At 37.9% G+C, this 13877-nt stretch overlaps 1 protein-coding gene across 2 annotated transcripts in view; it reads left to right on the top strand.

Annotated features, from left to right (window-relative positions):
- Dcaf6 (DDB1 and CUL4 associated factor 6) overlaps positions 1–13877 on the top strand; it is a 99782-nt gene that overhangs the window by 16811 nt on the left and 69094 nt on the right. For both annotated transcript variants that reach the window (XM_021631081.2, XM_021631074.2), the window contains exons 4-7: positions 3344–3529; positions 6913–7026; positions 9673–9808; positions 13237–13451. In XM_021631081.2, coding sequence (XP_021486756.1) covers positions 3344–3529; positions 6913–7026; positions 9673–9808; positions 13237–13451 — 651 coding nt within the window. The remainder of the gene's footprint in view (positions 1–3343; positions 3530–6912; positions 7027–9672; positions 9809–13236; positions 13452–13877) is intronic.

Raw genomic sequence — 13877 nt, 5'->3', positions numbered from 1 at the left:
TTTTGTTCTTGTCGTTTTGTTTTATTTTTAGACAAAGACTCACTATGTCTCGCTAACTGGCCTGGAACTTGCTATGTAGACAGGCTGGCTTTGAACTCACAGAGATAGATCCACCTGCCTCTGCTTCTCCCGTTGGGATAAAAGGTGTACACCACCACTCCCAAATAAAAGTAAATTTTTCATACTGTCGGTTGTGAAGGAAAATACCACCAGTTTCTTTCTTTTGACTCTTAAAATGCTGTGAACTTTTAAATTATGTTTTTTTTTTTTAAATTTCCATTTTTGTGTGGTGTGGGAGGTATTGGTGTGCATGTTTGTGTATACATGGTTTTGTATGTATATTGGTACAGGTGTCTGGGTATACATGCATATGTAAAGGCCCAAGGTTGATGCCAGGAATCGTTCTCAGTTGCTCTATACTTTTTGCACTGTGGCAGGATCTCTCAATCAAACCGTAGCATAGGCTATGGTTAGCTTGCTAATCTGCTTGCTCTGGGGTTCACTGGTTCTACCTTTCAAGGGTGGAATTACAGGTGCATGGTATCCACACTCAGCATTCACATGGTTTCTGGGTAATCCCAGTTTTGATCCTCAAACTTGTATGGCTTTAACCTTGAGCCATTGCTATAGACTTATGTTGTTCTGTTTGTTTTTTCTTTCTTTCTTTTTTCAAAATCAGTTTATTACCAGGTGCATGTGCGCGCGCGCGCGCGCGCGCGTGTGTGTGTGTGTGTGTGTGTGTGTGTGTGTATGCGCACACACAAGTGCCTGATGGCTGTGGAGGCCAATAAAAGGCATTGATTGGATCCCCTTGAACTTTGAGTTACAGAGAGTTGTGGAGCTGTAATGTGGATGCTGGAATTGAACTCTAATCATCTGGAAGAGCCAGCAAGTGTCCTTAATTTGAACCATCTGTTCAGCCCCCCACATTTTATAACTTATTTTTATTTTATGTGTATTAGTGTTGTATGTCCATATTTGTATGCGTACTGTGAGCATGCTGGGTGCCTAAGGAAGCCAGAAGACAGATCACCAGATCCCTTGGAACTGTAATTACTGATGGTCGTTAGCTGCCACGTGAGCGCTGGGAACCAAGCCTACCTAGGTCCTCTGCAGGTGCAGCAATCGCCCTTAATCCGCTGAGCCCTCTCTCTAGCACCCCTACCTCCTCTCCTGCTTTTTACTTTTGAAAGGCCTTCCCCAACTTTTTGAGACACTGTGTAGCCCAGTCTATCCTCAAAGTAATTCTCCTGCCTCATGTCCCAGCTGATTGAATTAAAGGTGTAGTCTACTCTACTTGGCTCCAGCCCTAGATTTCTGCATTTATCATTAACAAAATGGCTGGGGTAATTAACTTTTAAAAAGGAAGGGTTTATTTCAGCTGTGGCTTTGGTGGTTTTAGCTCATGGTTGATTGGCTCTGTTGCTTTGGGTTTATAATTGGTGGCACATCACAGCTGAAGCTAATGATAGTTACACTGCTACCCTCATGAGCAGACAGTGAAGAGGAAGAGGACCAACACTAGTATCCCACAATGCTTTCCTTTTTCGTTTTTTTCTTTTCTTTTCTTTCTTTTTTTTTTTTTTGGTTTTTCATGACAGGGTTTTTTTGTGTAGCCTTGGCTGTGCTGCACTTGCTCTGTAGACCAGGCTGGCCTCGAATTCACAAGACCGCCTGCCCCTGCCTCCCAGAGTGCTGAGATCACAGGCTTGCACCACCGTGCTTGGCTCCCACGATGCTCTTCAATTGTATACTTTCAGTGAACTCTCAAAGTTTTCACTTTCTCTTAAGTATTTATACCCTGGGGGCCAATTCTTTAAATAAATGGGCTTCTACCATCCCCCAGGGTATTGTGTTCAAGATCCAGACTGTTGTGAATTTTTCCTGCAGCTAACTTTTTTGTCCCTAAAGCCTTTAAGATAATTTGTGAATTTACAGATTTTTACTCAGTATATTATTATATTTTTCATAGTAGTATATTATGATGTTAGGGTTTGTTGTTTTTTTTGAGTTGAGACAGGGTCTTGCTGGGTAGCACAGGCTGTCCTGGAACTGGCTCTGTAGCCTAGTCTGAGTTTGTGCCCCAGTAGTGCCTCTGTTTCCCAGGAGCTGAGATCACAGGTGTTTACATCCATGTTGTGGGTATTATTCTCTGTGATGTTTGCTGCATATTTGCTCCAAGGGACACAAGCAGACTAACTTTACATCTGCATTTTTACAGTTTTCTCTTTTTTTCTTTTTTTAAAGGCACAAGAGAAATTTCTGTTCACTTTATACTCTGTTGTAGAGGTAGAAATATCAGGTCATTAAGCTGGTCTTGTATTTTGCTACTGTAAGTAATAACTCACTAATCTTAGAGACTGTTTCTTTTATTGTTAAAAGTATATTCTTAGCATAAATTCTTAAAAATAGAGATGCCCCGGGCATGGGTTGACACTTAAATACTTTTGTGAGTTCTTGGTGAACTCTTCTCTTTTACCATAACTCAGCATATCCATAGTCCTTCTTCTAGAAGCTGTTGTGCGTCTTCATCGTTTCCAATCTGTTGAACAAGAATTGGAATCTCAGTACATTTTCTTCTTTCATGAATAGAATTGAGGGGTTTGTTTTTCATAATTTTAAGGGTTATCTGTTTATTTGGGGGCCATCTGTTCAGGGTTTGCCTTTTTTAAAAATTAGGTCTCAGCTTTTTTTTTGATCAATTTTTAAATATTAAGGATAATCAGCTCTTGATCTGTAATGTGTATTGCAAATATTAAATGCTAATATTAAGCTTATTCCATCACAGTAAGGAATTGGATGTTTGAACTTCTGCTGTTTGCTCATCTTACCATTTTATTAATTTCATTTTGAGTCATGTAAATTCAGTTTATTTTGTTTCTTTTTCTTGAAAGAAATTGGCTTAGTCATTTAGTATATTCTGTTTCAAAAGTCAATCCAAATAGGTTTTTTTGTTACTAAGAATTTATGAATGGGAGAAATAAACAGTTTAAATAAGGAGAAGTTTGCAGATTGCTTTTCATGGAATTAACTCAATTACTGATAATTTTCTTAGAACAAAAGAAAATATGGGATACAGAGTTAATAAAATGTAACTGATAAAAAAAAATAAAATAAAATAAAAATAAAAATAAATAAAAAAAAGAAAAAAAAAAAGAACAAAAGAAAATAAGTGAGATTCTGATGTTTTCTTAAGTAATTTAGTCTAGAATGAAGACAGTAATCTTTGGTTGGGGATGTTAATGAGAACGTATTACTGGTTATAATTATATTAAACATGAGTGTTTCTCATTAGGAAAATAAGTAATACTTTGAATTACATATATATATATATTTTTAATAGGTTTTGACAACCATCCGTTCGGGGCATCGAGCAAATATATTTAGTGCAAAATTTTTGCCGTGCACAGATGATAAGCAGATTGTGTCTTGCTCTGGAGATGGAGTCATATTTTATACTAACATTGAGCAGGATGCAGAAACCAACAGACAGTGCCAATTTACGTGCCATTATGGAACTACTTACGAGGTACAGGGCGGTGATTGTGTGTGTGCCTGTATGTGTGTGTAAATGCATGCTTCTGTGTGTGTATGTGTCTATATATTTGTTTACATATGCATCTACATTTTTAGCTATAGAAATTATTGGCAGATTGTATTTCATCAAAGCATTTCTGAAAGTATATCATGGTAGATTATGTGGATAAAGTTTAAAAGTAAGATTCTAGTGTTAGTTTTGTAAGATGAATTTGCAATTGCTTAAACAACCATGCCTTAAACAGATACTAGCTCTTCCCCCATTTGCATTAGTTAATTAATTTATTTTTAAATTAATTTTAGGTTAGCATACAAAGATAATGGATTTCATTGTGGCTAGTGTCAGCCTTTTAAATATGCTCCTTTTACTTTGTTAAATGGTTCTATAGTAGGTTTTGTACTCTGAAATGCACTGCCTTACAGAGATTCATTTCTGTTGTCCTTACTGTATAAGTTTATTTTGTGTTGTAGTAACACACTAAAAAGAAACAAAAAACCCAAAATCACAACAACAAATTCTTCATGAGACAGGGTCTCACTTTGTAGCGCTTACTGGCATGAAATTCATTTTGTAGATCAGGCTGGTCCTGAACTCAGGAAAGCCCAGCTGCTTCTGCCTCCCAAGTGCTGAGGTTAGATGTGTGCACCCAACCCCTTGCCTCCCTGACCCCTTGTCCCCATCCCATATCCCTCGCCCAGATACATTAATTGGCTTTTTGAGTCAGAGAGTTTCATGTACCTCTCCTGGTTTCAAGCTTGTTGTGTAGCTGCGGACGACCTTGAATTCCTGGTCCTCCTGCCTCTGTGTCCTGGGAATTACTGCCATAGACTGCCACAGATGGTATGACTCCGCCTTCCACACGACACCTCACTGTGCAGCCCCGGCTGGACTAGAGCTTGCTATTTAGGCCAGGCTGACTGGAACTCAAGATAATGCATCCCTTTACCTCCCCAGTGCTGAGATAAAGGTGTGTGCCACCATGCCTGGATAGCTTGAACCTTTTCAAATGCCAGAATGTGCTGATTCTAAAGAGTGTATTTACCCTTCTTCCCTAATTGTGTTACAGTTTCTGTTGTATAGTGGTTGGGACTGATTTTATAAATTTTGTTATTGGTCTTTGTGTGTAATTACTAAGTCTCTTATTAAGTCAGCAGCCAGACTGGACATATTTCCCAATTTGCTGTTAACTTCCAGGCTCTGTCAAAGGGCATCACTCATAAATGTTTTTTTTAAAAAATGGATTCCTGTATTTTTAAATTTATTTTGTATTTATTACAATTTATTCGCTTTGTATCCTAGCTCTAGCCCCCTTTCTAATCCCCCCAATCCCGCCCTCCCTCATCTCCTGCCATGCCCCTCCCCAAATCCACTGATAGGGAAGGTCCTCCTTCCCTTCCATTTGACCCTAAACCTATGAGGTCTCATCAGGACTGGCTGCATTGTCCTCCTCTGTGGCATAATGAAGCTGCCTGGCCACCTTCCCTTGATGGGTGAGGGGAGGTAGCCTTAACACTTATAAATGTTTTAATGGTTCATATTGTTTTTTTTTTTTTTTATGGTTCATATTGTAATTGCTTGAGTGAAATTTGTTTTTCTAAACTTATGAACTGATTGGATCAAGGAATTAAATCACTTGTTTAAAAAATACTTTAGGAAATATGTGCTCCTAAGAATTTGGTTTGTTAGACTCTACCCAGCAGTGTATCAGAGCAGATGCAGAGACTCATAACCAAACTTTGGGCAGAGTGCAGGGAATCTGATGAAAGAATGGAGAGATAGTAAGACCTGGAAGGGGACAGGAACTCCACAAGGAGAGCAACAGAACCAAAAAATCTGGGCATGGGGGCTTTTCTGAAACTGATACCCCAACCAAGGACCATGCATGGAGATAACCTAGAACCTCTGCTTAGATGTAGCCCATGGCAACTCAGTATCCAAGTGGGTACCCTAGTAAGGGAAACAGGGACTGTCTCTGACATGAACTCAGTGGCTGGCCCTTTGATTACCTCCCCCTGAGTAGAAAACAGCCTTACCAGGCCACAGAGGAAGACAGTGCAGGCAGTCCTGATGAGACCTGATAAGCTAGTATCCGATGGCTGTGGAGGAGGACCTCCCCTATCAGTGCACTTGGAGAGGGGCATGGGAGGAGATGAGGGGGGAGGGTGGGATTGGGAGAGAATGAGGGGAGGGGGCTACATCTGGGATACAAAGTGAATAAACTATAATTAATATAAAAAAATAAAAATAATAATAAAAAAGAATTTGGCCTGTAGCTGGGCAGTGGTGGCGCACACCTTTCATCCCAGCACTCAGGAGGCAGAGGCAGGCGGATCTCTGTGAGTTTGGGGCCAGCCTGGTCTAAAAAAATGAGGTCCAGGGCAGCCAAGGCTACACAGAGAAACCCTTTCTAGAAAAAATTTATTTTGGTTTGTAGACAGTAGTATATATACCAAGTGAAAAATGACCTTTTTAATTAATGAAGTTATCAGAGATAAGTCAGCAACAAGTTGTAAATACATTTTACTGATAAACTGATGTCATAAGTAAATAATTAAACACTGCTGACTTGTTGTTGGGCTACAATAATCACATTTCTCACAAATGTGAAATGAGCCAAAAGTCGTATCGTTCCTTGAAATACATATTTCACCCATTTGCATTAAGTGTAATTAACTGTGATGTATAGTCTTTATTTTGTGTTGATTGTAAATTTGGTCAATAAAAGCAAAGAAATACCACTACTTAAGTTTTAGAGAAACCTATACAAGTGACTTAAACAACACAGATTTATTTGCTTATTCTGCAAGTCAGGGATCTAACATGAGATGCTTGGCTCAAATCCAAGTGTTAATGGGTCTGTGCGCTTCTGTCTTTACCTTTCCTACCTCTATAACCTTTACGCATGTTTTGGATCAAGGTTTCTTCCTCTGTCTTTTAAGCCAACAGTCTTCATCTTTTTCTGTTTGACTTTTTTCATTATCTTGTAGTTTTTTCTGACAAAAACAATTCTGCCTTTCTTTTTGATTCCTAATGTGCTTATCATTATTGTGGGTTCACATGGGTCATTCAGTTAGCATAACCTTCCCACTCTATTATCTTAATTTAAACATACTTAAAAAGATAAGTTGTTCAAAGTTTGTGATTTTGGAAAAACTTATATGAAGTTATATTAAGTTCAAAGTAACGTCATTTTACAAGGCCGTTGTATCCGCATTCTCAGTTTGAAATCATGCTTTGGATAAGTCATAGATAATGACTTACATGGATGGTTTTCTTGAGTTTTACCATCATGGATGTGTGAAACAGTAGCAGTGTGTTTCAGAGCCACCTGTTTAATTGCAGTAGTATTTCTTGTACTTTTGTCTGTTCTTCAGATTATGACTGTACCAAATGACCCTTACACCTTCCTGTCCTGTGGTGAAGATGGAACCGTTCGGTGGTTTGACACACGCATCAAAACTAGTTGCACAAAAGAAGACTGCAAAGATGTAAGAATCCAAGTTTTTACAAGTGATATGGAAAAAATAGTTATGATTCAGTAATATATCTCTGGTGATAATTTTGTTTTGCTAAAATTTTCAATCACAATTTTTTTTTAATTTAATGAGGTTGTTTCTGTTACACATTTAAATATAATTATAAGGGGTAAAAGAGATGACTCACTCCTTAAAGTACTTGCTGTGCAAAATGTAAGAACCTGAGTTTTTCCCGGTTGCAGTGGTGCATGCCTATAATCCTAGCACTCAGGGAGGCAGAGACAGACGGATATCTGAGGTCAAGGCCAGCCTGATCCACAAAGGTAGTCCAGGACAGCCAAGGCTACACAGAGAAACCCTGTCTCAGAAAAACAAACAAAACAAAAACAAGCAAAAAAAGAACCTGAATTTTAAGTCCTAGTGCCCATGGGCATGGCAGTGTTTATCTGTAATCCTCGAGGTAGATTGCTGGAGCTGACTAGTTAGCCAGCTAACAGAAACAATGAGCTTCAAGTTTAGAGACTGTCTCAAATAGTAAAAAGTATAAAGCAATTGAGGAATACCCCTGACAGTGACCTCTGGCCTCTGCACCATACTCACACATGTATGCGAGTGCTCACCCCCACTCATACAGACATGTTTACACATGCATACACATATGCAAAAATAAATGGGACAAAAATTGTTTTAGTATTATAAAAACTGGAGAATTTATCAGTATGTCTCATTTATTAAGTAGACAGTTTGGCTTACCAAAACAGCAGTGATAAAGTGGGTGAAAATTTAGTATCTTTTCCTCCATCTTTCATTTTCTTCGTTTTTGAATTGTTTCCAAGACAGGGTTTCTCTGTGTGTTGCCCTGGCTTCCTAGAACTCACTTCTAGACAAGGCTGGCCTCAAACTCAAAGATGGCCTGCCTCTGCCTCAAAAGCGCTGGGGTTACAGGTGGGGTTACAGTGCTTGGCTCTCTCTCCATCGTTTAAAAGACTTTTTTTCTTGTTTCTAAAGAAATAACATTCTCTCAGTGTGTTACCAGCCAAATTTAACTCATATCCCCAAAATCTGCCTAGCTATTAATATTTATGAGTTAATAATATTTAAAACTTATTTAAAAAAAGAGCCCTCAAAAATTTTTTTTGGCCCTAGACAGTGTGTCTCAAGAGTTCTATCTGCCATGCATGATACAGAGGGTAGTAAATCTTTACGAAGTCATTGAAGTAGTCAATGAAATAAAGAAATATTACTCATTTTTTAACTAAAAAGTAGCAGAAACAAAACAAAACCAAAAATCATTAACTAAACCAGTGAACCTAGAGTAATGAAAAAGAATAATATGTACTCGAAACAGATGAAGCAGGAAACAAAAAAAATAGAAACAGAAATTTTAAACACAAAATTTTGATTTTTTTAATGTTATGTAACATACATAAACACATACGCATTGAATGGAAAGCTGAAATAAGTTAGAATATTGGGCATTTAGGGACAGGGATCTAGTTCAGTGGTAGCTAGCATGCCAAAGGCCCTGTATTTGAACCTCAGAATTGAGAAAAATTGTGCATGTATAAGATCTTCATATACACATTTTATATACATTTCCTCAAAGAATTAAAAGCTGTTTTTAATACTGTGGAGTGGACCACTTAACCCCTTCTCCCTGCGGAGTGGCCTAGAGGGTTGGGGCAGACAGCTGAGGAGAAGGAAGTAAAAACAGGACCCTCTGCAGATTCAGTGGAGACAATACCATCAGTGCTAGATCTGTGAGAACTACTGGTATCAGGATTGGGACCAGCTCCAGACATAAAGGTGAGAAGGGCAAGAGAGTTGAACAGTGAGAGGCTTCAGGTACATAGGTGAAGGGCAAGAGAAAGCCACAAAGGTACTTTGTTCTTTCTCCTTCTCATTTGTCATTTTCTGCTTCTCCAGCATAATCCCTGAGTCATCCTGCTTACAGGAGGTAGCAGAAAGCCCCTCACCTTGGTACTTTCCCTTTCCTTGACAGAATTGCTTTGCCTTTCCATATCTGGGAGGCAAGCTCATGCTGGTTACTGTGGACAAAGGAAGTGACCTTGACCTCCCTCCAGGGGGTCCCCTCATTCTGACCTAGGTTGCAGGCTATATACATACTTTATGTATATATAGTAGGTTCTTTGAGAGCAGTTACTATATGTATTTCTTAGCAAGTGGGGGTACTAAAACTCAAGATTCTAAATGCTTTTAAACCATAGTGTAGTTCACATTTTAAGAGGATGCAGGTGTGCTTTTCTAAATACTATTCTTAAAATAATACAAGAGTTAAGAAGTGAAAGGATTATTTCCTTGGTAAAGCTTATCATATATGTAGTAAAAAGTATAAAGAAAATTCGGTAACTATAGAATAATTCTTAGCTACCCAGATGTTAAAATTATGAACTTTGTAAGAGTATATAATAGGAGTAATACTGTGTATTTCCCTGTTGGGTAAATATGTTAGAAATAAATTTTAACAGTCTTAAAAAGTAAATCACAAGAAAACCGTATTGTTTTCCCTTCTTGTTTTTACTGACTGAATTAGGATGTCTGAGGTAGATTATTTTCTTATAATTAAGTAGAAAGTATTTTAAAAGTATTCACTTCTACATAGCTATATGTACATGGTCTTGTGTCTGTCTTTTGCAGGATATTTTAATCAACTGTCGGCGTGCTGCCACATCTGTGGCTATTTGTCCCCCGGTACCATATTACCTTGCTGTGGGTTGCTCTGATAGCTCAGTACGGATTTATGATCGGCGAATGCTGGGCACAAGAGCTACAGGTGAGGAAAAAGCAAAATTTGAGACTGTTTAAATAAATTTTTATGGTATTTTACATTTGCATGGTTTTTAATTTTGTTATGTTATTTAAATACATATATTATTCTAAGAAATATTTTACTAATTGTTAAATACTCTTTAGGCGTAATGTTGCATGGCTGTCATCTCAGCACTCTGTCACTGGAGGCAGGAAGATCAGAATTTCAGTCATTCTTATTTGAGGCCAACATGCACTACACGAGAGCTTGGCTCAAAAAGAAAGAGACTCTATTTTGGGGAGAATTCCTACTTTCTCTCTGCCTTTTCTTTTTAGCAGTAGTATTCTATAGAAAGGCTGAAGCTAAAACTAGGAAGTTTAGGGGTTTACAGCTTAGGCAGAACTATGTAAAATCTCTGCTAGGAACTCATGTTCTTCCTCTAACTGTCATCAGGGCTTTAGCCCATCCTGCAGCCAGCATGACAGTCCTGGGGAAATTCTAGTTCTTTAGGACTCATTGTTTTAATAGTCTTAAAGCCACAGAGGGAGACACAAGTGTCTCTCTTTAGACTATCTCCTTTGCTGCCAGTGCAGTTACAAAATGAGACTGAAATTCAGTACTGCAGCAATAGTCACAGCACTCTAAGCAGACGTAAATGTATGCTACATATTATTTGATTCCCAAGTCCAACTACAAAGATCACACATATTTACATGTGTGTGTACATTTATACAAAATGAGTACTAAATACACATTTCACATTTGTTCTGAAATTAGAGGTAGACTTGGGTAGAAAGTATCAAGTCAGTAGTAATCACATGGGAGGGAATACTAGATGAGAGCTTTTCTGTTCTGTGTTTAATAAATTTTACTTCTTAGACAATTTCATACATTTATATATTTTGATCATATCCACCCCTGCATTCTTCCGTCTTACCCTCCCCCCATTTCCCCCGAAACCCTTCTTTTTCTAACACGTCCTTCCTACTTTCGTGTCTTTTTCCCTCACTAGCCTGTTGAGTTTAGTAGAGTTACTTAAGCATATGTGTACGAGTGGCATATTTACTGTATTGTGGGCAACTTACCAGTGGCTACCTCTGGAGAAAAATTGCTCCCCTTCCCTAGCCCATTAACTGCCATAGTTCTTTATGTAGAAGTGGGGCCTCATGGGCCACTCTTCCATTAGTTCTAGACTCTCAGTGGGCTTTTCTGTGCAGGTAACCACAGCTACTGTGAGTTCATGAATGCAAGAGCTATGTTACATTCGAGACAGCGCCACACACCTTCCCTCCCCCTCCTCAGGCTTGGGCTTTTACATGCTGAGAGCTTTTCTCGTTTAGACTGTGATAAGGAGTCCTGTCAATTTGAATATGCACATTTTGCATGAAATGGTAAGATAATATGAAATTATAGGCTTAGTTATTGCTCTCAACAAAGTACAACAATTTACATTTTTATCAGGACAAGATTCAGCTATTGAGGATTACACAGCTTTGTGATCCTTAGAATCTAGCATTCGTGAGCCAATTTAACTCTCCTCTACCATACGAAATTGTACTGAAGACTACCAGAGGTGTTAAAGATGGGATTATAAACTAGACATGATGGTCAATGCTTATTACTCCAGGACTGGGGAGACTAAGGCAGGCGAATCACGAGTTCAAGGCCAGTCTCAACTCTGCAGCCAGGTTACAGGGTTTCAAAATGCCAAGGACTGGAGGTGTAGCTCAGTGGTCGAATACTGGCCTAACATGGGCATTCCACTATCACAAAAAGCTGCAGCAGAAATAATAGCATATTACCTTTAACCTAATTCTAGAAGTTCTGTTTAACGGAGTCAGAACAATGTTGCCTATTCAGGAAGACCTTTTTCATTTTTTTGGAAAACAGTCAGAATTTTTTTTTTAAAATTAAATTATCTTTAAATACATAATCTTTTTGAGATCTTTAGTGTATTATACGTATGCCTTGAACAATTGTACTGATAAACAAAAACACTTATTTGGCTTACCTCAGTTGCAGTAGTTATTGATGATTTTAATTTAGATATTCTCATTACTGATTTAATTATATAGAATATTACTAGGCTAGGAAGAAATCTCAGTACATTCAACCTAATTGGGGCTTAAAATCTTCAGTGGTGTGTTCTCTAAAGAATGCAAGAGGGCTGGAGAGATGGACCTGTGTTTGATTCTAAGCATCCACATGGTGGCTAATAACCCCCTGTAATTGCAGTTCTAGGGGATTCAGTGCCCTCTTCTGGCCTCTGTGGACAGTGTATACACATGGATCATACATGTGGTCAAAATGCTCATACATGTAAAAATAAATTTTAAAAAATCTCAAAACTTTTTTAATAATAAAGGGCTCTGTCATAGGAAATGATTTTCTTACATTGCACATTCTTTTCATCTTCAGACTATCTTTGTGTTGAGTTGTATATATTGTGCCCTAAGCCTATTAATATTTTGAATTCTGTATTGAAAGCAAGAACTGATTTTAATTTCCTGGCACCTATAAATTCTATTAATGAGGATATTTATTTTAAAGGGGTTATGATAATATCATTTCTTCAAAAAACAGACAACGGCCAGGTGTGTTGGCACATGCCCTTAATCCTAGCACTCCAGCTGCAGAGATAAGCAGATATCTGAGTTCGAGGCCAGCCTGATCTACAAAGTGAGTTCAGGATATTCAGGATAGCCAGGGCTCTGTTATACATAGAAATATTTTTTGAAAAACAAACAAAAAAGATAATAGTTTTTAAAATAAATAAGTGATTCAATAAGTAAGTAACCAATAAGCAATTAGAGTGTATTCAGTGTTAGGTTTCCTGTTACAGAAGTGATCTTAATTGAATGAAAAGTGCCTTAGTGCAGAAATGAACTATTAATAAATGATATTTCAGCAAATCATGTTATCTGAAATTTTCAGTGATGCTACGTGGTGTTTGTTTATATATGGTGTGTCTGTTTGTCAGCTTGACACACCTGGCAGGAGGGTATCTGAAATGATGAGTTGTCTTGGTCAGATTGGCTTGTAGGTAATTGATGTCGGAGGGCCTGGGCTGTGTAAGAAAGGTAGCTAAGCAAGCCAGGGGATGCAAGCTAGTAAGCAGCCTTTCTCCATGTTCCTGCCTCTGTTCCTGCTTAAGTTCCTGCCCTGACTTTCCGCAGTGATGGATGGTGATTTGGAGTATAAGCCAAACTAAACCTTTACTTCTCAATTTGCTTTTGCTGTTTGTGATAGCAAAAGAGCTGGAACGTATGCTATCTCTATACCATTCTTTTTTGTTTGCTATAAATTCTTGACTGTTAAGGAAACCTCTTATAGATACAGGAAGTGATAATTTGGGTTTAATTTACTACATTATTTCATATATCTCATAATTCATGATAAGAGTTTTTAAGATGTTTATAACTATTAATTTTGAATAAATTCCTATCATTTAGGGAATTATGCAGGTCGAGGAACTACTGGAATGGTTGCTCGATTTATCCCTTCTCATCTTAGTAATAAATCATGCAGAGTGACATCGCTGTGTTACAGTGAAGATGGTCAAGAGATCCTTGTTAGTTACTCTTCAGATTACATCTATCTTTTTGACCCCAAAGATGATACCGCACGAGAATTTAAAACTCCTTCTGCAGAGGAGAGACGAGAAGAGGTAAGTTTACTCAAAACTAGACTTTTTTTCATAGTGAGATGCCTGTAATTCCCAAGAGAAGGCAGGACAGATGATCAGTTTAAGATTGTCCTTAGTCAAGTAAATTCAAGGTCAGCCTAGTCTGTTTATGATGATGTCTCCAAAAACAGGAAAAGAAAAAGACTTAAGTGTTCAAATAAGTAAGTAAATACATTGATTTTCAAAGAGTTGATGATTTTTAATCATTTAGGGAACATGAAAGAATAGGCTAATAAATTATATAGGGCAGTAGGAATAAAATGAGCTAATTTTAAAAGAAATATATAATACAAAACTTCTAACTTTGTAAATGTTTGGAAACAAGTCAATTAAGAGAGTGGAAAATGTGATGATAAATGTGTAAGGGATTGAGTGGGTTCATGCAGCAAATGCCACCCCTTACCATTT

Source organism: Meriones unguiculatus, chromosome 11, assembly GCF_030254825.1.
Source record: "Meriones unguiculatus strain TT.TT164.6M chromosome 11, Bangor_MerUng_6.1, whole genome shotgun sequence".
NCBI classification, from domain to species: Eukaryota; Metazoa; Chordata; class Mammalia; order Rodentia; family Muridae; genus Meriones; species Meriones unguiculatus.
Note: the sequence above shows the minus strand (reverse complement) of the source record. Positions and strands in the feature narration are given on the sequence as shown.